At 35.1% G+C, this 27,500-nt stretch overlaps 1 protein-coding gene across 1 annotated transcript in view; it reads left to right on the top strand.

Moving 5' to 3' along the window:
* GRIK2 (glutamate ionotropic receptor kainate type subunit 2) overlaps nt 1-27,500 on the top strand; it is a 414,190-nt gene that overhangs the window by 314,417 nt on the left and 72,273 nt on the right. The window contains exon 13 of the mRNA XM_085306980.1: nt 2,293-2,510. Within this exon, the coding sequence (XP_085163106.1) occupies nt 2,293-2,510 (218 nt within the window). The remainder of the gene's footprint in view (nt 1-2,292; nt 2,511-27,500) is intronic.

Here is a 27,500-nt window from a genome sequence, read left to right as displayed (position 1 = left end):
AGGAAGACATTAATTTTAAATGCTCACTTTTTGGGATAATAGTTAGGTTTCCATGAAGTATAGTCAGAATTAGGGCTGACTCTCTGTCCTTGCCTTATGTTGGTTTGCCTTTGACTCAGTAATAATCTTCTGGAGGCACCACGTTAAGGATAGAGTGTCAGTCTTGATTTTGGTAACTGTGTTTTAAAAAGTATTTCTCATGAGCCTAAAGTCATCTAAAAGTAGACTTTTGCAAACATGGAAGTTCTCACCTAATGGCAATAACTTTCCATTAGAAAAAATATAGTAGCACTTGGGCCTTACTCACGTTAGCTTGTTAAATGCTTTTTCTCTATAAAACACTTGTTTAGTGCTGGAGGATACATGATAGAGGGAACTCATACATGTCTTGCTGACACCCCTCGCTCCCAGGAAACTGTGGGATATAGTGCTGGACATGACGTTACCTTGGGTACATGACAGTCAGCCCCTAACCAGGCTCTGTTTTGTGGGCCTAGGTGGCACTCTGTTAAAGTCCTTGGTAAAATACGAACTTGTGGTAATTGGGGCAACTACAGCAAATGTTTCCACTGTTCTTTTCTTCCCAGTCCTATTTGACTTTACTAGTGTTGATATTTTAAATGGAACAGCAATTAAAAAAGAAAAAACAACAGTTGATGGTGGGTTTATTGGGAAATATGTTAGTGTTATGGTGTCTAAGTGTCTGACTAACAGGGCCTAGGAGCAACTACATCAGAAAGGTACTTTTCTACTTTTTTCCTTGCAGAATTCTAGGCAGAGTCTGGCGCTGGAGTTGGCTGTCATGTCCAAGTCTGTCAGCTTTTTTTGTTTGAAACAGCAAGGGTAAGATGAACTGCAGGGTAAGATGGGCTGTTTTTGAATACAATAGTCCAGTTATGATACCACTTCTTTTTTTTCTTTTCTTTGGTTTTCCTTCCTTTATTTTTTTTTTCTGTTTCTTCCTTTATTTTTGGCATTGACGTTGAAAGTTTGGCATAATCTTTCATTTATTTGAAGATGTGTTACCTTGCTGGACCAGTTCCTTAAATAATTCAATATAAATACTAAAATTTAACAGGAATAAAATAGTCCATCTTGCCTTCATTCCATTTTACCCAGGAGATTTAAAAACAAGTATAATAATTAGTTATCAAAAAGCGACTATTTTGGTACAATGGCATAGTGGATATGGTAAAACAGTTTGTTTGAAACCAAGTTTTCAGATACTTTTCAAAAATTTTATGTAAAAAAAATTATTTTTTTCCAATAAAGCTTGAAATTGCTTATTCCACATCATTAGAAATTTCATTCCACTTAATGTTATGGAAAAAAGTCCATACATGTTCATTTACAATAAATATTTGTGGTTGTAAATTACATTGAATTTCATTTTTCCTATTTTTAATAATTAAGCACAAGAGGAGTTTATGTGCTTCAATTTGTCTCATTAGACTCTAAATTAGCATTAATAATTATGCAAATTGTCATGTAGTGTCTGTAGTTCCTTCCATTCTTTAGTGCCATGAGCAGGCAACTCCAGCAATGCATTATAATCTATCTTTATCTAGTCTATGCATAGCAATCTAATATTGTCATTGCTGCTCTATCAAATTAAGTGTGTGGCACAGCCACCCATGTTTATCTGAAATTGTGGGGCTAACTATAGAGATGGGAGATGTTTTTTATCATTATTTATTTATTTTTTTATCTGAGCATTCAACAAACAACTCTTTACTGCAATACAAATGGCAAAAGTCAAGGATTCCTTTATATTTCTAATATTATTCCTAATATATTTTATATTATGTATTGCAAGTATGAAATACTCTGTCATATCTAGTCCTTTCAACAATAGCTCATTTTGATTTAATCAAGCTTTTATAAAACATTTAATTAATGTTTGTTTAGTGCCTTGAAGATAAAGAACTGTGTAARTACTTCATCATTAGTATCATGAACTTAGAGGCTAAGTTCAGCCACAAGTTTGTCTGGAAAGTCAGTTCAAGTAGCTGCTTTTTCTTATTGGTATAAAATTTGTTCTTAAAAGGCACTGATCCCTGCATCTCCCATTACTATCCTTTGATTCCCACAGCTCCAAAAGATCTGTCTTTATAAGTGTAATTAGTTATTTTTCGTTTCAGTTGTGTGTGTTTGTACAAGCAGTATGTTAGCCTGTAGCTTAAAGATTTTTTTGCACAGTGATTCCATCTCACCACTGTGGCAAAAAGTGCTAAACTCTTGTTAATTGTTTTCTATGCACTGGTTTCATCTTTCTCCCCTGGTTTCCGTTAGGTTCTGAGCTCATGCCCAAAGCCCTCTCCACCAGGATAGTGGGAGGCATTTGGTGGTTTTTCACACTTATCATCATTTCCTCGTACACTGCTAACCTAGCCGCCTTTCTGACAGTGGAACGTATGGAATCCCCTATTGATTCTGCCGATGATTTGGCCAAGCAGACAAAGATAGAGTATGGAGCAGTTGAAGATGGAGCAACTATGACGTTCTTCAAGGTAGGCTTTATATTCTGTTTGCAAAGATTTCATGATTTTCATGATTGTGGGGGGAAAGCGTTCACMTTGCTGAGGTGTAATAAAGAATATGATTCCCATAGCTGTCAAAACTAACTGAAAAACACTTCTTTGAGGATTTGCAAGACAGCAAAGAAAGCAAGTGTAARATCTGTCATGGGAAATAGAAGACAAATTTTCTGATGATTTTTACTTAAAGAGCTGAATATACAGTAATGGAGTAGGTCAAGAAACCCGAATACTTTGCTCAGACAAACCTCCCCCTGCTGTGTAGAAGAATGAGTTTTGTCAGAGTATGAGTTACGGGATCAGATCAATAGAGTTATACTTAATTAAAGGTCTGTCAGTCTTTGCTTGAGCAATTGGATCACACTTACAGTATCAGTGACTAGGATGAGAAAAATCTTTTGGACTCATATTTTTAGGAAAATGTCAAATTGAACTCGTGCTCAGATCCTTCCAACCTTTCTATTCCTTTTAACCTGTTACTTAGGTCATTGAATTTGAAATATAGGGAAATATGCAGCCGTATTAGAAATAAATGTTTCTTTCCTATCTTCATCAAGTGCTTAATTTAGCTTAAATTTGTAAAAAGTTTGTGTGAGGGGACAAAGGCTGGTTTGTTCTGTATTGCTTCRTCTTTGATAGCACAGATGTGTCTCAGATCTTCCAAGCAGAGAGGTGTTCTCAAAGTCTGGCTGATCTTTGGTATGTTTTGAAGACCTTTAGCTAGCATATTCTGGTTTTATGAGTTATGCTGTCACATAAGGCATTGAGGTGACTGTTACATTGGCATTTGAAATCAGACAAACTGAGGCCCAATTTAGCTTGTAAGTTTGCCTAGAAATTGAGGAACATGTACTCAGTTCCTCTCATCAGATGCAGAGTACAAAATTAATTCAGATACCAAGGCTAAATACTCACTATTTAATCTTATGACTTTAGTGGCAATCCAAATATACATATAGTTTTAATTTCTTAGAATAATTACAGGGCTTTCAACTTCTGCTTGGAAATAAAAATCAATTAGTATTTGGTACCTGAAGATGTTTAGACTGTTTGCCTTATAGCATGCATTAGGAAGGTTCTGAATATTTTCCCCAGAATGTTTCTTGGAAAAGGAGCTGAGGAAGTTAATAGAAGTAACTGATTAATTAGAGGTCTCTTGATGACAGGAAATATGTAAAGCAATTCAATGAAACAGCTTTCAAAGGAAGTTTAGAGACTGGGATTTTTAAAAGAGTGAAAATTATTAAAGTCTCAAGCCATAAAGAGATGACACGAGGTATTTATTGATTACCAGAAAACACTACAGGGCTTTAATTTCATTTTTGCCTGGCAGAAGACTTTGATCTTGTTCTCTTTTAGATTGGAACTATAGACTCTAAAATATTAGGAAGCATTWTTTACTTAGCAGGTTCTTTCAGTCTAGTTGCCAGAATCACATTTCTCTGCATATTCTTAACTTTTAATTTTCCTTCTCCCTACCCCTTGATTTTCTATATTATTCTCTCTTTTTGTGTGTGTGTGCATCRGTGTTCGTGTTTTTGATTTGTTTTAGCAACCATACTATTTCTTTTTCTCTGGATATTTTTTCCCTTATGCATATTAGTATACTGTTCACTTTGCTGAATATTTTTTTCTTACTGCTCTCTTCCTCTTTCTATTTCTTTTTATCTAAGTAAATATAAGTATAGTATATTTTATACACTAAGTATATTTTGTGTTTGTCTAGTATATTGTATCCAAGACCTAGAGAGGACTTACTGTTAACAAAGTAGCAATTGCACATCCTGTATAGAAAGACCTTTATTTTAGCTATATATGCATTTGAAATAGCCTAAACTTACACACAATAGATTTACGTTGTCATATCACAGAATTTAGTACATAATTGCTTTTAGTATATTCTGAATTTTCCTAGTTAATTATGAAAAAGAGAAGTCAAAATAAAACAGAGGATTTTTTTTTAATTCAGATGTTAAATTTGAGGTYGAATTTAGATTTATTCTGATGAATAAACATATTTGTTGAAATTTATGTGTGAACAGATCATAATTAGTATTTTGTGCCATACAAATGCACTGATAGTTAAGTATTTCTTTTACAAGGAACCAGTTCCTCATATTTTTCTGATAAGAGTTTACTGTCTTATCTAAATAGTATGCAAATTAATCRGTACTATTTTGTACCTAGTGAAATGGATCTAAGCTTAAGCGCTAGAAGTAGCTATGACTGTTGTAGCAAACAAATAAGTAAAAATCRTGTTCAAAGGGAAAAGAAAAATGAAAACTATGCAACTTCATTTGGTTTGTTCAGTGTCTGAAGCATCTTCCGGGTACCAATTAGAACTTGTTTGATGTAAATGATATTCACTGGAGCTAGCTGCATAAGAAATACGTAATATAATACATAATATATTCATAAAAAAGCCCCAAACATTTTGATACATTCTATCTATAACAGTAAACTTTCTAGTAAAATTAGGCATTTTTATTTAATTTAGTTGATTAGTATCATAAAACACAGAGTGCTGTAATTCTGACCAATGTACTGTATCTGTATTTGTATGTATTAATGAATGTACATATTTGTATGTATAAACAAATTGCTTCAGAAATAACATTTTCTTACATGAAGAAAATAAAAAAGGCAAGAAAAAAAAAAGATATTGAGTTGCCTTAAAGGGCATTACTAGAATTGACACTAGACATCGTAGATAATAAAAATAATATAAAACCCCCTAAAGTTCAGACAGTTGATAAAGGAAGACAGTATCAGAAAAATACCTTAATGTGCAGAAGTGACACTGGATGAAGAGAATATACAAAAGATAAAGTGCTGTATAKGTTTTTATGCATTGTGTATAAAAATACAGATTAATACTTGTGTTTTAAATTGCTTTCTACTTTATCAGTAAGCTAAGGGAGGCTTTAGAAGAGTAGATATGAAAATCTTTGATATACAAACAAGAAGTGGCCATTATTGAAGTATTGTGCCCAGTTCTGGTGACCACACTTCAAAAATATGTTTAAAATTGGAGAGGTTCATAAAAGCTGAAGGAATGACTGGAGGTCTGGAAGTAAGCCTTATGGTTAGAAGCTAAAGAAGATCGTCTGCTTAGTCTGTTGAAGAGAAGGTTAGGAGGTGACTTGATCATGGTCCATAAGTGCCTTAATAGGAATGARACTTTTGATAGTAGATGGCTRTTTAATCTAGTAGAAAAAGGCATAATGAGATTCAGTATTTCAAAGCCAGAGTTAGGAAAATTCATACCAGAAATAAAGTGAATATTTTAACAGTGAGAGTAGCTAACCACAAGTACATCTTATCTAGAGATGTGCTGGATTCAGCCATGATACACAGCCATTATGAGAAGGATGGATATAGCATAGCCCAAACAGATGTTACACTTTTATTGTAGAGGCTACTCAGTGAAATACATAGCTTTCATTATACAGGAGCTCAGATTAGGTTTTAGTAGTCCCTTCCTATATAAAATATCTATGCAAGTATGACTTCTGAGAAGTTGCACAAAAATAATCAAGAGTATAATTTTATCCATACACATCCTCTGTGTATGTTTTTTATCAGCTACTTTGTCTTGTTATAATGAGAGTGGATTTAGCAAAACAGTAGCATTATGTTGCAACATGAAATGAAGGCACCAGATGGTTTCCTAATGTTAAATGAAATTATCGTATCTTGGTAATAGTTATTAGTTCCAATCACAGTGAGGCTCAGTAGCTGCCCATGAGACTGACAATAATTTCTGCATAAATTATCTATAGAGAAATCCTTTGGATTTTTTCTTTACAAATCTTTGGAACCTGGCCAAAACTATAGTGATGCTAAAACAAAAGAAGAAYGCTTTTGAAGGAGAACCTAAATGGGAATCAGACATACATACTAACTGCAAGATTAATACCTGCTGGAGTTAAAAACTTGGTCTTTATATACTTTAAGAATACTGTCATCCTTGGGAACAAACATCCCCGCCAAGCAGCTTCGATGAAAATGCTTACATTTTTAACAGAATGCCATCTCCAGAGGTTGATTAGGTCCTTCAGATTATCCTCTGCCTTTTTGTGGTCTGAGAAATACAATATTATAACATTTAGCAGGCAGAAAAGAGAGGAAATTTTCAGTGCTCTCTCCTTTTAAGAGCCGCTTACCTAGTCTGAGAATGAAAAGGAAGCAGTTTTCTAAAAGTGTAATATGACTGGTGGGTCTGTACCTGCAGTTTCAGGGGACAACTTGGGCCCTTTCATTGGGAACAACAAAAAGGCCTTAGTATAATGCAAGAATTACAAGGAAAAAATGTGGAAGCAAATTCTAAGTCATATCTGCTGTTAGAGTTTTGATCCTGATGTCTTTCTCAAGTTGAATTTCTTTCTTTGTTATAAATTTCTATTCTTTTCCATTGGCTGATTCATCTAATCTCAAGGCTTTCCCAAATGCTTACAACCTTAAAATGATAATAAAATGAATCTTGACCATTCCATTGTTGCTGCCAGGATTCTGAATAGAAATGAAGAACAACTGTGTTTCAAGACAGTCTTTAAGTTTCCCAAATCTTTTTTCCTTCCTCTTCAGAATAAAAGAAAAAAAAAAGTATTATTTCCATTAAAGGTACTTATCTCACACTAAACTGCTTTTGGATCAAAAAGCCTGTATTTTCCGTTGTCCATTGCTTTCTATGGTCTTTGAATCTCTGTTTCTCAAAATTCCAGTGTCTGTTTTCCTTCTAATTGACAGTTCTGAAATTGAGAAGAGCAGTATTAGTCAACTGTGCTTTTATTGGTATTTCTCTGTCCTCACTCACAAAGAAATTACTCTAGCRCATTTGCTTACATGTGGTTTACAATTTTTAAATTATTTTTGCACAGGTTGTTGTGCACTTTGGCTTTTTTCATGATTTTTCACTTCTGTACCTTTCAATGTCAGTACCAGGCACAATGGTATTTYTCTCAGTTAGGGTTACCAGTCACTTGTGTAGCAAATGATAAAAACCAGTCATTTTTCTCTCTGTAATAGCAGGAAGTTMGTGTCATTACCTCTGTACCGAGAATTAAAAGTATTTTCAGCTCTCTATGAGAGCTGTATATTTCRTATGCTTGTTTTGCTGATAAGGAAGCTGAAGCACTAAAAGAGAATGCAGCTCTTTCAAGGTCACTCTGTGAAAGGCAGATAGGGGACCAGCTCAGGAATCCTGACTCCCACACCGAAGCTTTACCTGATAGACTATTCTTTCTTCCCCATTTACTTTTGCCAGTTCCTTTTCTTTTCTTTCTCAGGACCCTTGGACCCATTTTATGCTCCAACTTTACTTTTCTACAGTATTGTCCATTTTTCTTTCTGTAATACTTTTGTCTACAAAGATCCATTCTGACAACCACTCATTCTTCTTTTTTTCTTCCCCCCCTCCATCTATATTGTTACTACCTCCCTCATGATGTTTGTGGCGGGGAAGGACAATTCAGTCCTTGTGAATTCTCACCCCATTGCTAAAGGAAGTTGCAGGAGGCTGTAGTTGTGCACTGGAAAATTTCAGGAATAATCTCTAAAAGCTGAGAAAAGGAGTTGTAGGAAAATTTTTCCACTGCTTGCAACTGCAATGCAAGCGACAGAACACCTGGCATAAATGAGAGAATAGCAGCAAAGGTAAAAATCTGAACACCATTCCTGTGTCATAAGTGACAATGGCATGCAAGAAATCACTAAAGTCCTGGTGGGTTTTTTCAAACCATGTTTTGAATGTTATAATAGGCAAATGCCATTGACCTGCACGTGGGTGTACACTCACAAACACACTGACCCTTTAATTGAAAATAAAATGTGGCAGTGGGTAACAACCATTTGGTTGGTGCAAGTCAAACGAACAAAATAGTGCTTCTGAGCTTCTCACATATACAATGACTGCCAGTGGCTAGTGGAATACAATTTTTTTTTTGATCTGGATGATGTTTAAAAATTAATTGGCAGCAGATTCCACACCGGTTCAGTTCACTTGAAGGTGAAGTCATTTTAAAGCAAAGTCATATTAGAATGTGACAAATACAGACCTGATTTAAGTGTGAAAATACATAATTGAATAGAAGTGAATTGAATATAAATAGTATTTCATCCTTTTTTCCTTTTTCTTTTGAGTCATTGTAGTTTGGACCTATCTGCATGCATGCTGAAGTGCACTACTTCCCTTTTCCCATGATGACTCCTACTTTGCAGAAACACATATTCAATTAACCACTACTTCTCTGAATGTAGAAAAAAAGCAGCTACAGGTGCAAACGTGTACAACAAGTCTATGATAACTCCCTAGACTTACTTACAAGAACTGAATTTCAATGACAGGCTCTATGGGAATGAAGTATAGACTTTGTCCAGAGACCTCAAAATACCTCTGTCTTCCTGAATTCTACTTACTTCTTTAAAAAATCAGAGAGCTAGGTGGAGTTAGGTAGGTTAAATGATGCGTGGACACAGGCTGTGACAAGAGCAGCAGTGCATTTGAATTCTAAGTGAAACAAATTGAGATAAATTTGGTACCATTAAGTTCTTTGAGGTGAGTGGTCTTTCTTTTGAATCTGGGGTCAGAAAGCAGAACAAATTCACAGAAAGGGCCTTGTTCCAACCAAACTCTCTAGTTACTGGGACAAAGTGACTGAAATGGTTTTATGCGGTCTTGACACTTTCCTCTTCTGTGGGGTTGTCAGAGCCATTAGCGTTTCTGCCATAAACAAGAGCATATGTTTGGCTGCCTGTTACCTCTCACGGCTGAGGCATTAAGCTAAAAATAGATGGAACATTTCCTTTCTCCTTTTCCCTTCCCTTTCTTCTGATAAGGATGCACATATAATCTAGCAGACTTTTAATTTCCACATAGATTTAAACTGCATTATTCCATATGTCCAGCTAGTAAGCACCCTTAATAAGTTGCTGGCTACCACACAATATTCATGAATAATTACGCTCCAAAATCAGGACAAGATTCATATTTATCATTTATATGTGTCTCCCACTACAAACCTTAGAAACTGGTGTTCTACATGTACAAATAAATGCTTTTCAGGACTCTCTCAAAGAAGTGTAAATAACTTTCTAGTGAAACCTAGGTTAGTCATTCACATTAATTACATTAGTAAATAAAATAGTTTAAGACATCAAAAACAAGYTAGAAGTTGACATTAGGAAAAATCTTTTATGTCTTTGGTCATTTGAATTAATATCTTCCGCAGCTCACCTTCCATTTCTGCCTTATCATAAAATACTCATAGAGAAAAAAAGTCTTATGCTGATCTTCACAGAGAACTCCCAAGGGGGCTAAACTATGTTACCTATGCTCCCGCATGGCTTTACTGTTTCACAGCTAGTTCCCAGTGTGAATATAAAGTGGAAGTAGAATGAACATACTAGTAGTAAGTTGAAATTTGTATTATTTTTCAAAATTATGTCTCACAATAATGTGCATTAATAGTACACAAACATTAATGCGCTACACTGATCCTCCATGGAATTGGTCTGAATGATACTGGTCTTTCTGAGAGTATAAGATACATTCAATCATAGTGACACCTAACTGTAACCCAAATAGAAACACAGCATACAAGAAACTAGAGTCCAGAAGGACATAATGATTAATTAACTATACATTTGTCCTAGGAGAGTTAAGCCTGATGATAAACAAATCTTATCCAGACCATATTTGGAGTCGAGTTGTGCTGGGACTTGTTGTAAGCAAAAAACCAACAAGTTCTGAAAAATGTACCTGTTTCAAAGGAATATTATAATCATTTTGTAGTTAAGAGAAACCCATTCCATTTTTTATTTTGGAGAATGTATAGTGATACCACTGAAGATGAGAAAAGTAGGGTCTTTTCCTTTTGAAGCTAATTGGAGTTTAATCACTACTAATCCTTGTTAAATGGGTTCTGGTTATATTAGCTGTCTTGTTGTGTTGTTTTGGGATTGGATGAGGCCAATCTAGCTGCAAATAGTCTAACCTTTTCTCTTACCTTTAGCCTCAAGCTCTATTGTCTTGAGGGATCACAGAGCAATGGTAGAAGTCAGTCCAGATTTCTGATCCAACTGAAAATGGATCTGTTTTTTTTGTTGTTATAAGTTTAGTTTTCAGTTGTGAARAAAGCTGCTTTGACTGCTAGAATGCTAGAATTGATGTAAGGGGAGCAGAGAGTAYCCCTTTCCGTGGCAGGGTGATCTTGCATCACCCAGCTAAATGTGAAAACCATTGGGAATCAGCACTTTTGGGGAAGGGAGTTATGTTGCCTAGACACGTGTGAGGATGAGAAAGTCCACAACAACGTAAAAGCCGATACTTCCTGAATTAACTTGTCCTTACGTACTCTTGTAGATTTTTTGTTAGCTGGTAAGTCTTTTTCTTTCCTTTTTAACATTTGATACACTTCACTTTCTGGCCTCTTCTGGGCCTATARCACCATGACTGGCAGGATAGAGAATGCTTGAACTTTGGGTTCTGAGCACAGGTTTGATTGCTAGGCTTTTCCTCAGAAATGCATGACCTAATTGCTATCTAACCTTAGCACCTCCCCCTATTTCTCCTGCTGTTTTCCCCAGGATGTATGGCAAGAAAAGTTTTCATTTTTATTCTTCTCTTTTCAGACTTTTCCTCTTTATCTCTGTCCTTAGAACATGAGCAAGATAAGAAAGGGAACTGAACTAGATCACTTCAGCTCCAAACAGGTTTTCTTTAAAAAAGCCAGATTTCAGAGTTAGGGTTTGTTTAGGAAATTAAGGGTACATCTGAGAAAAATTCCTCCTGTCAGAGACTGATAAAACACTGAAAATTGTCTTGCACTTCAGAGCTAATAGATCTATTACCAAGTAGGCACAGAAAGTCTGCAGATTTGATCTGTGACTCATCCTGGGAATGTGACTCAGAAGCCATTCTCCAGCCTGAATTGTCTCTTGGTTTAGCCAGTCTCCTGTGAGATGAGATCCTGCTATGTGAACAGCCTTCAGAGTTGAGTTCATGCCCACTGAAGCAGCCTAAGAGCCACCGTTCATTAGCAGAGGTGAACTCTTGGTTCTGCCTTGTCAATTTATATATGATACTGCTGAGGTGTTGTCTAACTACATTAACATTGCTTTGTGTGTAAGAAATATTTCCAATGCTGGGAGTGCCCAAAATACCACCTGGAGGCCTATTAACTGATACATTTCTTCTCCAGAGTTATTCATTGCTCTGAATGGAATGCTTGTCAAGATCAGTTAAACCATCCTTTTAGCAACACATCTATGGTAATAATTACATAAGCTGTATTTGATATGGATGCCTCTTAAGCATATCAGTATTCATGCATTAATTGAACTTGTATTTAAAGTATTCGAGATCCTTAATCTGGACAATGTGAATTACTGATTTTTTTTTCTAAAAAAATATACTAAGCTGTATTTTATGGATGAGAGTATTGATCAGAGGATTATCGGTCCACGAAAGACAAGCAATATATTTCTTAGCAGTTTTTTCTTTATTCAGATTTGGTACATAGTTATTTTTTGTACTCATCATTTTCTTGTGTAGAAAATTATGATTTTTTTTCATATCAAAAAATCCAGGACAGTCACTCACAATAATAGTGATAATAATAAATTATATKTTCTTTTATGCTGAATTTGGATTAAGTGCTCACAATATGTATATATCCAAAGATAATTGGCAGCTAAAATCAAGATGAGTTATTCTGTAAATTTTGTTGTGAATTATTGTGATTGTGATATAATTGTCGCAGGAGAGCAAGAGAGTTTTTATTATTTTAATATGTATTATTAATAAATTATTATTTCTATTAAGAAACTAGGCATTATGAAAATTAGCAAAGGATTTAATATCCCTTATCGTGAAATGTTTGTATTTGATTTGAAGGGATCTGTCTTATCATTTAATAACTGAAACCAGTTCCCCCTCCAGGAGCTATAAAATAAAGGAAATATTCTGGAGACTTGACTTTCTTGTTCTTTCTTTGAAGAGCTCTGACTTTCTTGTGCAACCGAAGGCCAGTAGTAAGATAGAAAGCTATTCTGTCTCTCTCTGTCTTGCTGTCATTGTCTTTCTCTCTCTCTCTCTCTCTCTCTTTTTTTTTTTTTTAAGAAGAGACATTTACCTTCCTTGACTTAAAAAGAATCTTCCAAAGCTCTAAGAAATTTCTATATGAGATGTCTGACAGGAGCTTCGTGTACTTTTTAATACATTTCCACTTTCTGAAAAAAGAARACAGGCCACATTCCTTAAGGAACTTTTCATGAGAAAGAAAGATTGGCACCAAACATTTTCTGTGATGTGCTGGAACAGCCGTCTAGCTCTTCTTTCGCCTTTTCTAGCAAAGAAGCTCTGAGAACAGTGTCCTTGACATTTGAACTTTTAACTAAGGCTATCCAGCTAGTCATCTTTCAAATGTACTTTTTTCAAGTTGAACTGCTGAGTCATTTATTTGGGCTGAACAATAACAACAGTTTTATTTCTTAATTGATTTTATGGCTGCAGCTAGTATTTYTTATGCAGCTTTTGTTCCTTGAAGTACAGAGGCACTTAATATAGTTTATTATAGATTAGAAATCCAGCAGTGGTATTCTAGTCAGGTGTCTGTCTACCGTAAAATCGGAAGATAGTAGAGGAAGCACTGAAATTCCAGTTATAGYTGCCTCATACAAGAAATATCTCTTCTGAAATTAAGGAGAATTTAACTTGTACAACCTGTTCATAATGAAGAAGACTAGATACTCTCAGTGACTGTATTTTTAATTAACATCATCAAAGATGAAAGGGAGAGTGAAGGGAAATTATAAGACTCATATCGTAAGCAGTAATGAGTCCATTTGTTTATGTTCCTATTAAGCTAATAATATATTCCTGGATTTATTTTTAAAATAGAGCTTGATTCCTAAGTATTTTCTAAATTGCAGTCTAAATAGATTTTTTAACAGTTTCAAAAATAATCAAGACTCTTGGTCTTGATCTTTATTCTTCAGTTTTCCTTTTAAAAATACAGAATCACTTTGATAAATTTAATTTATTAAAATTTAGTGGAATAAACCTGACAACACAGTCACCATCATCTACAAATATTGGAGCTGTAAAAAGGTTTGGTACAAGATGYTATTTGTTTACTTTAACTGTGTTARAATTARTAAGGGAATCATATCATTAAAAGCCTATTACTTTATGTCATTCAAATTKMTAAAACTATATTTTCTTACAATTTGCATAAACCTTATTTTAATAATAACATCAACTGCTACTTTAGCTGTGTTCATAGGTTAAATGTGTAACCAAGGTATTGCTACTACTGTTTTATAGATATGAGAATTGTAAAAGGAGGCCTAGCATCAGTAAAATGACTTTGAGCAAAGCAAGAATAGGGTCTATTCCTAAYGTGTCTCAGACCTGTAGGCTAGGACTATACCAGCATATTAAATGTATAGGGGGTGTGCAAGATAAACAAATTGGAATATTTGTATTTCTGAATYGTCAGAATGGTTTCTGGTACAGTTTTTGATCAAGGACAATTAACATTTTTCCAAACAATTCCTGAACTTAGCTCAACAAAGAACCTGGGCCAGCGACTACTCATAGCGGGTGGTTGTGATGTGACTACCTTATTTTGTAGATTGAGAGAGCTTACCAGGTAGACATAGTAAGATCCTGCTGGTTGGTCTAAAATCCTGAAAACAGACCCCCGAATGTTTTATTTTGTTAGGRAAGATGTAGTCTACCCTTTCTGATATACGTAAGGCAGGTTTCTCCTCACTTAACTTCAATCCAACTAAAATGTAGGTATCGACTCTAAGATAGTGATGTGGTCTCTTTTTATTGGCAGCAGAAAGAAACAGAAAATCGCTAGAAAACAACTCCTACCAACTACCTTAATTAACTCTCCTAGGAAGACTGAATGTTCTCCAAAACTGCAGAGCTTTTCCCACTGTCTATAGAGAAGCCTGGATTGGTACCTGGGTCTGGATGCTTAATGAATAGATATTACTAGTACATTAGAAGAATCTTGTAAAATTTCTGGTTGCCATTAAAGYGTTAGACAGTTCTCATACACATATACGCTATAGTTTAACTGTAGGGAGAGGCTGTCATTACAAATTATCTGTGTATGTACATTAATTAATTTTATAGAGAATGAGACAAACACTCCTAACCTCATGATAAAAATAACTAGTTTAATTAGAACTATGGGAAATACTTGTCTTATTTTAGACRATTGGTTGAAAGGCTGTGAAGAATTCCTTTCCTTACATATTGCCACTGAAATTAACATAAAAAGAGAATAATCTCTTTAAAATCATAGAGAAAGTTCACATTCCAGTACTAATTGGACTTCGGCCAAAATTCTGGACTATATTTCTAACTTTGATACTTAAAAAGGCTGAACTGGTCATTTACAGCAAAAATCAGTGCTGCTAACAAATAAGCCAGTGACTGTCTGTTTGATCATATTAGAGCTTGAATACATTTATCTTCCACCAGCAGGACAGATGTTACTATGTCATTTGCTGTGCAACTTGTCATTTTTTTCRCATTTTATCAATCTAAAGAAATGTTTTTATTAAATTAGGGTGACAGGTGCAGGCTTTTGATGTGTGCACAACTAATGTGTTTGCAGTGCTTGCATATTTTGTTGGAAGTTTGTGGTTCTTGGCATTCTTAGATGCCATAATTTTTGCAGAAACTTTAAATTAAAGGGTACAGTTGAGAAAATTGGTCAGCCAAATCATCAAAGTTGAGCAGAAGTTAATCAAGAAACACCGAAAAATCTAAGGATATATATGTATATATACATAACTTACACTTCTAAAACCACCTCTGTTTCAAAAAATCTTTATGTTGTCATCCTCTAGTATAGAATTTTGATTTCCAAAATTGAGATACGTTTTTAAATTCCAACTGTTGGGGCAAATTCTAAGACATTTTGAGGGGAGAGGCACTACTATTTAGGGTAGAATTGTTTTTTTCTTTTTTCTTTTTTCTTTTTCTTTCCTAGGTTGAAAAGAACAGCAAGAATAAGCAAGCAAAAGATTTGGCATAGATATAGAACATAGAAATACCTTTGAATGTATGGATGACAGCACTGCAGTTATTGATTTTGTTTTTCTTTATTTGTATAACCAAGTTCTATTCACATATGTTTGGCTTTCTGCAAGCATATGGGAGATAGAGTGACACAGGAAAGCTAACAACCTTGCTTTACAGCACAAATGAAATGTTTACCTGTACCTAGAACAAACAGTGCCTTCCAACAGGTTCTGAATTTTCTATTCTCATTGGTATGTACTTGACATCTCCAGAGCTAAGATCTGAGCTATCTTTGGGTAGGGCTTGGGAATTATTTGGGAGATTTACTGTTGGGACAGGCCAAAGCCATTCCAAGCTGCATGATGTGGGCAATTATGGGCCTGAGTCCTGGCCCCGTTTCTTTTTAGCTGTAGCAGGTGAATCATAGCCTTGATTTGTATATAACTTATTCAGAATCTTCGGCAATTTTGCTATGTGCTCAGTAGAATGGATGTCTGGTTCTAAAATACAATTCTGTGGTATAAAAGTTGGTGTAAGAAATTAATACTTATTCTTTCCTTTTCTGACAATCACCAGCTTATCTTTCCTTTTCTCTTAATTGTACTGATTCAAGATAAAGATTAATTTGTGGGGGAGCAACCTCTTAAACTATTACCACAAGCTGAAAAACACAAGATGGAAATATATCCTTATATTTTAATGCATCGTTAATAAGTTCCCATGGATTTCTGTAGGTGTTTTAAATACTTTATGAATCTAAGTTTAAAGCCATACAAGTAAAAAAAAAAGAATTAAATCCCAATAAACTATGCACCAATCAAATTATAGCCATTAAAAATTAAAAAATCTGAAATTTCATACACTTGGAAAAAAAACAGTTAAATGTTATGCATGCAGAGGATTGGAATAGAAGAAAACCCAAGTAAAATACAAATAAAACACCAATACTTTAATTATTTCAGAATGTTTGAAACCAAACTGTTATACTTGATCTTTAATTTAAGAATATAACACTTTCCCTTTTTTGACACTGATACTTTCCACAAAGTTATAGATGAGTACTATTAGATAACTAATAATTTTAGTTTCAAATGAAATATTTCATTAGGCAATATGTGTCAAGAAGAAATTATTTCATTTTGCTTAAACAAAGAATCTTTGATATCTTTGTCTTCAATGACAGCAAAACRAACAAAAATATTCTTTSTCCCAATATTCTGTAATGTGCCTTACTGATTTGTAAATACATATTTGTATCATGTTTTAAGTGATGACTAATTTCAAGCTTATTTCCATAGTTAACAGTATGTATTTGGAAATGACTTTTTATGTGGGACCAAGAATGAATCCTCATTTGCTTAAAAAATTCAAAACCAAATGTAGTTTGCATAATTTTACATAGGTAATGGTTCAATATGAAAGGAACAAAATCTCTTCTGCACATGCACACTGATAACTGATGACTACACTTTGTTTCTATAATTTGCACACAGCCTTTCTCCTGAAGGTATAGAAAACAAACTGCTATTTTATTGCACTCCTTTTGTTGAAGAGGAAGTGCTGTCATTGAACAGAATTGCCTCATTAGACACTCTACAAAAGTGCCAAGTTGTAGCAAATCAATAGGGAAATAGCAGATGTGAAGGTTAGTTGGCATCAAAGAATACGAGTGGAAGACTTTCCTATGGGGAAAAAAGTGCTTCATTACACTTTGTCTGTAATAAGAGTATTGGGTTTATCAAGCTTTCAGAAAAGTAGAATATGATGGTTTTCATGACTCCAGTTATGAGAGAGTGTCTTTAAAAACAGTTAAAAAGCTACAGATAGATAGCCATCTAGGGAATTGCAGTAAGTGATTAGGATTTTATTACTTTTAAACTAGAATGTTGCAATTCTTTTTCTCTGAACAGAGCAGATCCAGTGCTATGTCTAAAGGACAAAAACTGGCTCCCTGGGTGATCACTATATTGTTGATGAGTATAAATGTTGCTTTTGGACCATTTCAATAGGAAACAAACATGTTACCCTTTCTGCAGAGCACAAATATTTGTTGAGGAAGTTCCTTGTTGTAGGACTAGCTTGCCTATTTATGTTTCTTTGTTCTTCTGAAAAATATACACAACAAGTGTTTGTCCACTCACTGCTGAAAAACTCTGAGCTTTACTTCATCAGTCAAGGGGATGTGCTTTGGAGAAATTGCCCTATAGGATGTGGGAAGACTTGAAAATTGCTTAACAGACTGATGTTAAGCTGGCAACAGATAATAGAATTTGGATAACAGAATTTTTCAGTGTGAGAGCTTACAGTTGCTGAGAGTAGCTGAATGTTTTTCTGAGCAAGCTATAAAAAGGAACAGGTGTTAGGATAGAATACTGGGGGGAAAATATTCATTGATTTTGATTTTGTTCATTCAGTGTGCAAATTTGTAAAATACATTTATTTTCCAGAAGGCAAATTAGAGATTTGAAATTAGTGCTCTTGAGATTGAACATGATCATTTGCTTTAAAAGCCTCTTTAATCATATATCTTTCTGTCAGAATACCTTTAGTTACAGAGATGGATACATGGGTTCTTTACAAAACACAATTTTCTTACTTCACTTCTCTTTAAGTTAAAATATTCTTTACTGTAAGTTCCATCGCTAGTCTGTTCTATTAATACTTGGAGGAAATTATATTACTAATTATTATAGTCACATATTACTAATTATTATAGTCATTCTGTGATGGAATGTCTGGCTGGGTAGATGAGGGGAGAGCAGTGGACGTTGTGTACCTTGACTTCAGCAAGGCTTTTAACACTGTCTCCCATAACRTCCTCCTAGRYAAGCTCAGSAAGTGTGGGTTAGACGAGTGGGCAGTGAGGTGCATTGAGAACTGGCTGAAAGGCAGAGCTCAGAGGGTCRTCATCAGTGGCRTGGAGYCTAKTTGGAGGCCTGTGKCTAGTGGCATCCCCCAGGGCTCAGTACTGGGTCCCATCCTGTTCAACTTTTTCATCARCAACCTGGATGAGGGGACAAAGTGCATCCTCAGCAAATTTGCTGATAGTACCAAGCTGGGAGGAGTGGCTGATACAGCAGAGGGCTGTGCTGCCATTCAGAGAGRCCTGGACAGGCTGGAGAGCTGGGCAGAGRGGAACCTCCTGAGGTTCAACAAGGGCAAGTGCAGAGTCCTGCACCTAGGCAAAAATAACCCTAGGCAGCAGTACAAGCTGGGGGCTGACCTTCTGGRGAGCAGCTCTGCAGAGAAAGACCTGGGAGTGCTGGTGGATGAYAAGTTGACCATGAGSCAGCAATGTGCCCTTGTGGCCAGGAAGGCCAATGGTATCCTGGGGTGCATTAGGCAGAATGTTGCCAGCAGGTCAAGGGAGGTGATCCTGCCCCTCTMCTCAGCCCTAGTGAGACCTCATCTCGAGTACTGTGTGCAGTTCTGGGCTCCCCAGGACAAGAGAGACATGGAGCTACTGGAGAGAGTCCAGTGTGGAGCTATGAAGATGATCTGAGGGCTGGAGCATCTGCCCTCTGAGGAACAGCTGTGAGAGCTGGGCCTGTTCAGCCTGGGGAAGAGAAGCCTGAGGGGGSATCTTATCAATGTGTACAAGTACCTGAAGGGAGGGTGTCAAGGGGATGGGGACAAACTCTTTTCAGTTGTCCCCTGTGACAGGACAAGAGGCAATGGGCAGAAATTGAAGCACAGGAAGTTCTGCCTGACCGTGAGGGGGAATTTCTTCCCTGTGAGAGTGACAGAGCACTGGAGCAGGTTGCCCAGAGAGGTTGTGGAGTYTYCTTCTCTGGAGATCTTCAAGGCCCACCTGGATGCAACCCTGTCTAACTTGCTCTAGGTGACCCTGCTTGAGCGAGGAGGTTGAGTAGATGATCTGCAGAGGTTGCTTCCAACCTTACTGATTCTATGATTCTACATTAGTGACTATGTCACTAATTATCTAAAAGGATCTTTGTCACTGAAATCCAAAATGGCTCTGGAAATAAGTTGTCCCTAGTCCGAGATCTGTTCACACTAATAACCAGAGTATATGCTAAAAAACATCCACTAAATCCAAGGTTGCACKGGCAGTTTAGATATTTGTTATGAGAATCAAATTTGATTTGCTGAGTACTGTGCTGCACTGCAGCCCCCTGTGCCTCCAAAGTGCACAACAAGGAGCAGAACTGATGGCTTTGGCATTGAGAACTTAAGTGAACATCACATGATATCTGTTGAGATTTCTCCTTCATCTTAGAATGCTATATAATGATGCTTACAAGCATGCTGCTTCTGCTTGCAGGGCTTACAGGTATATTTGGGGAAGACAGAAAGTTATTTTTYCTTTGACTTTGAAGCAAAGCTGAAGTATCCTTGTCATGCACTAGTCCAAAACCAAATACTTTGTACCTCAATAAACATAGTCAAAACTGTTATAAGAGTCTGATAAATCATCTCTTATCTTTTCACATCTTTGTAGTTTTCAACAACAATGTGTCAAAACAAACTCAAAAGAGAAACTCAAAACCATAGCTGCAGCTGTATCTAACATGAAGTTGTTTACCGCTTGGACTTTATTAGGCTTTTAGGTAGTAAATCTGCATTAGAAGTGAAGGAAATAGTCTTTAATTATACTGAAAAAATATGTCAGCTTCTTAAAGTGGTGAAAAACTGTAAGTAAGTGCTGAAGGCTGAAATTCTCAGCCTTCTTGGTCTAATAGACCTTGGTTTTGGTGGACATGGCTAAACTCTTTTTTTTTTTCTTTTTTTTTCCTATTGCTTCTGAGCAGTAGAAATTGCRCTTGCTCAAAAGCAACCCCACACCCTTCAACTCAACTCTATTGCCTATGTGCACTAAGATTCAGGAACTGGTAGGTTTACCTTTAAGTGAGATGACCTATAAGTGAGAGCTCTTTGACAGCTACTCAGCTGGCCTAAAATCTGTTCCTTCAATCAAGATTACTTTGGAAGTTTAATAGCTCCCCCCCCCATATATTTTTGGTTCCCTGCTCATCTCTTTTTTTTATAAGGAAGATTGAGTATTGTAATTTTCAGAGCGGGAAAATCTGGTGTGAATACATATAATATGAAGCACATTCTCTGACTGTGTTTGAATACATCCCAAGTAAAATTAACATTTTGCAAACTATCATAAAAAAGGGGGAAAATGGAAAAACCCTGTAGGCTCARATCAGTGACAAGATTTGATTATCACTACAGGTAGGTGTCTCATTTATTAAACACTGCAATTAAGCTAATTAAGCTCTACAAACTCTATTATTTTTCATTGTAGGTCTCCTGACAGTTTTCTGAAAATAGTGAGAGTCTGTTTCATTTTAATTTATTATCAAAACAGTAAAGTCTAAAGAATTAAGTTGTACTTCTTTTCCCTAGAAACTACATTTCAGMGATACAGTAAAAGATTAGGAAAAATAAAGTTGCTTGAAAATTCAGCTGCAAGAAAGCACATGGATGMAGCCAGATGATTATGAAGAAAAATATTTATCAGAAAAACCTAGTTCAGCCATTCATGTAGGATAACTGTTTATCATAATCCTAAATCTGATAATGTACAGGATATGAAAGAATATTTTTGTCAAAATAATTGTATCAAGTGAAACTAAAACACATTAGTAAGTTTTATTGCTGTTTTTTTTTTTAACCCCTAAACATTATTTTCCCTATGTAGTTAGCTCCCAGAGAATTATGCCAAAAAGTCTGCAGCTAGTAAAGTAGATATTAGATCAGATTATTGAACTGTGGTTGAAATCTTCTATTTGCGGTTACCAAAAGCTCTTTTCCCTAGATTCATACTTACAGTAATACATTCAGAGATCTATTTTGCCAGAACGGTTTCTGCTAAATTTGTCCACAGAAAATACATGAAAATTTGATGCAGGTTATTCACACAGAATAAAGACRCAGAAATACATAGGAAGAACAGAGCAATGCTATTGCTAGTGCCATCAAATCTGTGCTATTGTTAAGTTTGGGATRTTATTAAATTCACTTTTGTGCTGAAGCAAGGAACTATCAACAGCAGAGAGCTGGAAAGTCTCAGGAAATGCATAGATTCCTCTTTAGGATAATCTATTTAGACTTAAAAGGGGTAGAAGAGTATGAGAATATCTGCTGAGYTGATATTCCTCTCCTGCCCACTTTGTGGCAACTATTGAACCATACCGCTCCTTTTGAAATGATAACATACAGCTCTATCTTCTGGYTATCCTCTGTCTTTGAAAGTCTTGATCGCTCTTGATCAGTTTAATCTCTTGGGATAATCTGAAAAAAGTATTCCTAAATTAGACCTAATGCTTGTTAGTAGTTACACTTTAAATTATATCTATATAACAACTTTATTTCAACCGTACTATCGACAATAATGAATCACATACTAATGGAAATAGTGCATGCAAATAGTATCTTGTTCTGTCACCTGCTTACCAGACAGTTATACCATGCTCATTCCTGTGCTAACTTCAGAGAAGCTGCATATCAATTATTAGCTRACTATTGTTTTCATGATAATGGCTTCTGTTTTTCTCTTTAACTGCCTCACATACGTTTCTCTCCAGCATCCCGAGCCCTGTATTAATGTGGTTGTGCATTAAAGCCACAGTGCAATTCAGATAGTTAAAATCTGTGTGAAATGAGCTACAGCATCGTCAAAAGACACGAAGTCCTGAATGAGAACCCTGCTGTTTACATGATAAGATGATAAGCGGCAGTAGATGCTCTGAAGCRTCAGTGATTGTAATTTCCATGTGGTGACAAGACTTTCCCTTCGCTGTAGAGTCCCACGTGTTAATGTGACGATCTGGTTACCATTTTCTGCACTAAGCAAAGTTATTCAGCTTTCACACGTCCAAACACCTCCCTGTCGTGGAAGGCTTTTTCCCTGCATGGGCCATCTGGGGTCTTAACTTAACAGCTTGCTTGCCTGCAGCCCTTCTGGTTGCTTCCTCAGCTTTATATTAATGCAGTGAAGTCTGTACATGCTCAGTATACACAAAGTGCAGGGCTGTTTTATTGAAGATACAGCTGTACAGAAACAAGCAGTTGTACAAAAAAGAAAAAAAAAAGTCAGGAAGTAAGTAAAATAAATAAGTCARATAGGATTAGCATTTAACAGTTGTATAGCACCCCGGGCCTTTAGACGTTTAATCAAAATATCTTTTTCACACTATTCTGGATTTTAAAATACATCCAAAAGAAAATTCTTTGTCTTGAATTCGCTGCTTTTATACCTTTTCATGAAACCAAACTGACCAGAAAATATGAAGCTTGAATATAACTTGATTTTGAAGTTCGTTATACTCAGAATCCAGTCAACTGAATCTAGCATAAAGCATTCACATGCATGCTTACAAAGTCTGTTTTCTCTCTTAAAAAAAAAAAAATGCTGAATCCAAGGGAAATGGACTGCAGGATTTTCTTAAATATTGCAGTAGGCTAGAAGTATCAAAGAATCAAAATCCAATTTAGAAAAATGACATTGTGCAACAGAACAGTTCTTTTTTTAAAATACCTGCCTTCCTTTCTCTTCTCTTTGTCGGCTTTTTTTTTTTTTTTTTTTTTTTTTTTTTTTTTTTTTTTAATTTGAAGCAGAGTTTATTTCTTAACAAAAGTTATTCTTTCGTGCTGAGTATGATTCACAGAAATAGTTCCCAGAAACAAGGCATGATCAGTGATGTAAAGCTTCAAGTTTTGTTCTTTCGTGTAAGAGATACTACTTTAGTTTTTTCTCTCTACTAATTTGGTTTAATTACCAGATGATTTCAAATTTATTGAAAAACTTTCTTCTACAGTCATAAATATATATCTTAATTTTTATTTAAAGACCTATTAATGTGAATTAATTTCAAATCTGAATTTTAATCGTTTCAAATTAATTGAGGAATTCCCTATATGTATGAGGTTGCAGATTGATTGAAAATTTTTGCTCTAAAAAGGGGGGAGAATATTAATGAAAAAAATACATTTTTAATAATATAAACTTGGGACAGGARTTAAAATTTGTTTACATTAGATTAAATTTAATTAAAAACTTAATTAAAATTAAATTAAATGCATTAAAACAGGTTCAAGCGAAAAGGGAACTTTTCCATATTTTTAGCTGATATAGTTAGCACTCTCTTCTTTGAAGGCTTCAGATTTCTAGATGCYATTATTTACTGATATATTTTTGATATATCAATTTATTATATTTTTGATATATATTTTCTTTATCGGTATATTAATAATAGTATAGTTTTGTTTGATGGATGATAGTGGCTCTTTCAAAACATTCGTGATTTATTATTTAAATGCAAGTATTACTTTTTACAGCATTATGATCTGCTTGTTACATGTAGTAGTGAAAGAAAATGAAATTTGTTACATTTTGTTGAAAAGCTGTGTTCAGACTTAAATGTCTTAGCTGATTTGTTTGCTTTTTATCCTTGAAAGATAAATGTAATTAAACCATATTAGAACCTGATCTCTTGAAAAATTCTCTAAAGATCAGGAAAGCTGAATTGTAGAAATACAAACRGGTTAGAATAGAATACATTTCATTTATGTTCTATTTCATTTTGCTTCTTAAATTTAAAAATGAATTTGATAGGCCTGATTGGTTTTTTCAAACGATAACCTGCATATCAAGTTCAGATATGCAGTATTTAATGAACCATCAGATTTCTGCCTGCAGAACAGTTTTATGGAGAAATTATTCTATTATCAAAATAAATTTACAATATGTTGGTCGTACAGAATATATTGATAATAATGCTGATAGTGCTAACTGCCTTCAGATAATTTGACAAAAGCAAAAAGCTGATTACTTAATGTCTTTATTATTTGATTTTTCCTTGGTGCTTCCTCTTTTTCTGTTTTTCTGCGTATGGCTACAGCTAGTGATACAAACTTGTAAAAAAATAGAAGCTTTAACCCTTGTAAATCACARCTGATGGGACTAATGCAACAAGTCCTAAATGTTGATTCCACCCCAACAGCATGTACTGCTGCATCTTAGGACATTATCATAAAGATATAACATCTATGTTTATATCTTTCTATCTRACTAGCATTAATATTTATCAGAAATAGCAGAAAAGTAAGTATTTATTAGGTGGCCCTAGTTCAGAACAGTACAATCCCTTTTAAATTTTGGAAAGGGAGAACATATTTTTTTTATAGCAGTAGTTTCAGACCTCAGGTTTAGGAGTGTAATTTTATTCCTCAGAAAATTTAAGTTAGATACTGTCAAATTACATGCAATATTATTTGCCCTCTGTATTTCCAGTCTCTGCAATCCCTTTGTGTGATTTCAGCACAATAACAAGGTTGTTAAATACAACTAGACCTAACCCTGAACCCTCTAGTCGCTCGCTCTGAATCTTTTAGCATTAATCTTACAGTTCCTTCGTTTAAGTCCTTTCATTATGGTTTAAAGCCATGGTTTAAAGCTATTATTTGAGCAAATTTTATGAGACATTGACACAGAGCTTGACATGTAACTTGTTTTTTTGATAACTCTCTCATAGCCTAAACTGGTCTTCCTTTGCCTCCAAACACAGAACGGCCAATTATTACTCTCCTTTAGGTCCTGATTTGGTAGGAATTATCCAGGACAAATAACGTATGTATAGTGGTATCTTACATCATACCACTTCTATTCTGGAATGACTCCATTACATCCCATYCCTTAGAAATGGTTGGCAAAATCAAATRTAGAAGAGTTTTAAGAGAGCAAAGTAGTGGATGGCAGTGTTCTTAATCTGGAGAAAACTGAGAAAAGTACCCAAGACACTGAACTGATCATTTACCTCAGAGCAATTTAGTATAGGATTTCCAATGCTTTACAAAGACCAATTTTCTTTTCACCCACTTTCAATGTAATAAYTTTAATTAAAAAGGGTTTTTAGGTAAGTTTTCTATTCTTTTTTAAAAACATTGACTCCAAAATTCTTATTTAATCAAACAACAAAAAGGCTATCTTAAATGAAAATTAAAATTAAGTTTTTCTTATTGTCTATTTTCTTCTGAGGATGAAGTGGAGGGGGGAGGGAGGCAGTCTATAAAAATCTATTCAGGCACAATGACATTATTTCCCACTGGATAAAATTGAAAAGAATTTTCCAGAAGGTCAGGTAGAAATGGTTGGTGGAAGTCTTTCATCTCCTTACTTCTGTCTTCTGTCGTTCCTTTCCCTGAGCCCATCTGAAGCCTTGGCCAGGTAGGAGGTCTATGGACAGTCAAAATGCTCAGGCTCCCTATTTCCTTTCTCATAGMCCAGCAGGTCCCTCCTACCCAGTGAAAGTATCATGTCCTCGTAGTTGAAAGCTCTCATGGAAAATTGTAATTTGTACAGAAAAACAGCTTATAACAGAAAAATCRTTTCAGTGGAAAAAGGATTTTGTATATCTCTCAGCAGTTGATAGTCATTGGTATCAGATTTCTCTGGATGAATTTATGTAAAATAGCTGATCATCTTGTCTGTAACCAAATTTATCTTGCCTAACTGGAGAGGTCTAAAAGATAGTCATCGAACCTGACCTGGTGTTTTAGTTCACTTCTGTTGTCAATATAGTCCTAAGGCAGCTAGGAGAATTGTTCTCTGGAGATAACTTTTCTCTTTCTCTGTCTCAGATATAAGGAAGTCTGTATGATTACATTTTTCTAAAAGTCTATATGACTTAGAATAGGTGACTAWCTTTTAAATGGCTAAAATAAGCAACATGATTGTCTAAGTGTAATTGTTTTGTTATTTTTAAGAGCAATTTTCATTGTAGCATTTTGCACATGAATTTTTGTAGTCCAGAAAGTTTATGATACCATGCCATATTGTTCTCTGTATTATAAGAAAGGCATTTGTTTCTGGTTAGTAGCTTATTTAAAAGCAAYGTGTTGAAGAAAGTAACCCTGAATTCATTATGTACTATTCTTATTTCAAGATAAATTGTAATGCTGATATACTGATTACAGATTATTATAATTGCATTAAGTTTCTATGGCACTCCTTCCAAATCTACCTGTCTAAAATTACTGAAATTAAATTATGTGTCCATCACATCTTTTCCTAAGATGTCATCTGTACCACAGGTAGATCAGGTACCTAATCGATCCTTTAGTCAAAGCACAACATTTAAATCCTCAATTTGCTACATRTCCTTTGCAGTCATCATTTTCCTTAGATTCCTGAAAGTTTGCTTCTGATCTTGCACAGAAATGGCTAAATCTGATAACTTCGAACAACTATGTGCCTACTTCTAACTCCCATTCGGATCTGAGAAGGGCCTTAGTGTTCCTTTGGGGACCGGTCTGGTAGAAATTCTTGAAATGGGATGACCACATCTTCCCTTACTGCTACATCACTGCTACAGTGATGGCAGTTATATCTCTTTTTTTACCTAATAATCTAGTGACTCAGTCTATAGGAAATAAATGAAGTGTCTCAAAATTTTAAATTTTAGGATATTCAGAGTCCCTGATATTCTTTCAGTCCCTGTCATTTAAGATATCCCATTTTCTGTGGGTAATTATGAATGGAAGCATCAATAGATTAATAGATGAATATCCTTGGACAGGATAAGGGAAAGAAGGAATGTTATGCAGATGAATTCCATTTTTTGCTCCTCTGGAATGCATGTGTTTCATCTCAGATGACKCTGTTACTCAGTTTAGTCAGGCAGAGTACAAGTTTCCTATCTWATTAAGAGGATACATTCAGGATGGGAAAAGATTCTGTACCGCTTGTTTCTGCATCTTATGCATCCTGTGTTAAACATAAATTTAGTTTMACTAGTCTATTTCTAGTTTGTCTGTTTCAATTTTGTCTCTTTCTTTCTGTTTAGTAAATTGAGAAGATATACACACCCCCTTCCTAGTGTGATGTCAAAGGTACAAAGAAGCAGAATATCGAGTCTAGCCTACTTGGAACATAGTTTTTTTTT

The sequence above is a fragment of the Rhea americana genome, unplaced genomic scaffold, assembly GCF_003343005.1.
Source record: "Rhea americana isolate MKP2758 unplaced genomic scaffold, rheAme1 scaffold_25, whole genome shotgun sequence".
NCBI lineage: Eukaryota > Metazoa > Chordata > Aves > Rheiformes > Rheidae > Rhea > Rhea americana.
Note: the sequence above shows the minus strand (reverse complement) of the source record. Positions and strands in the feature narration are given on the sequence as shown.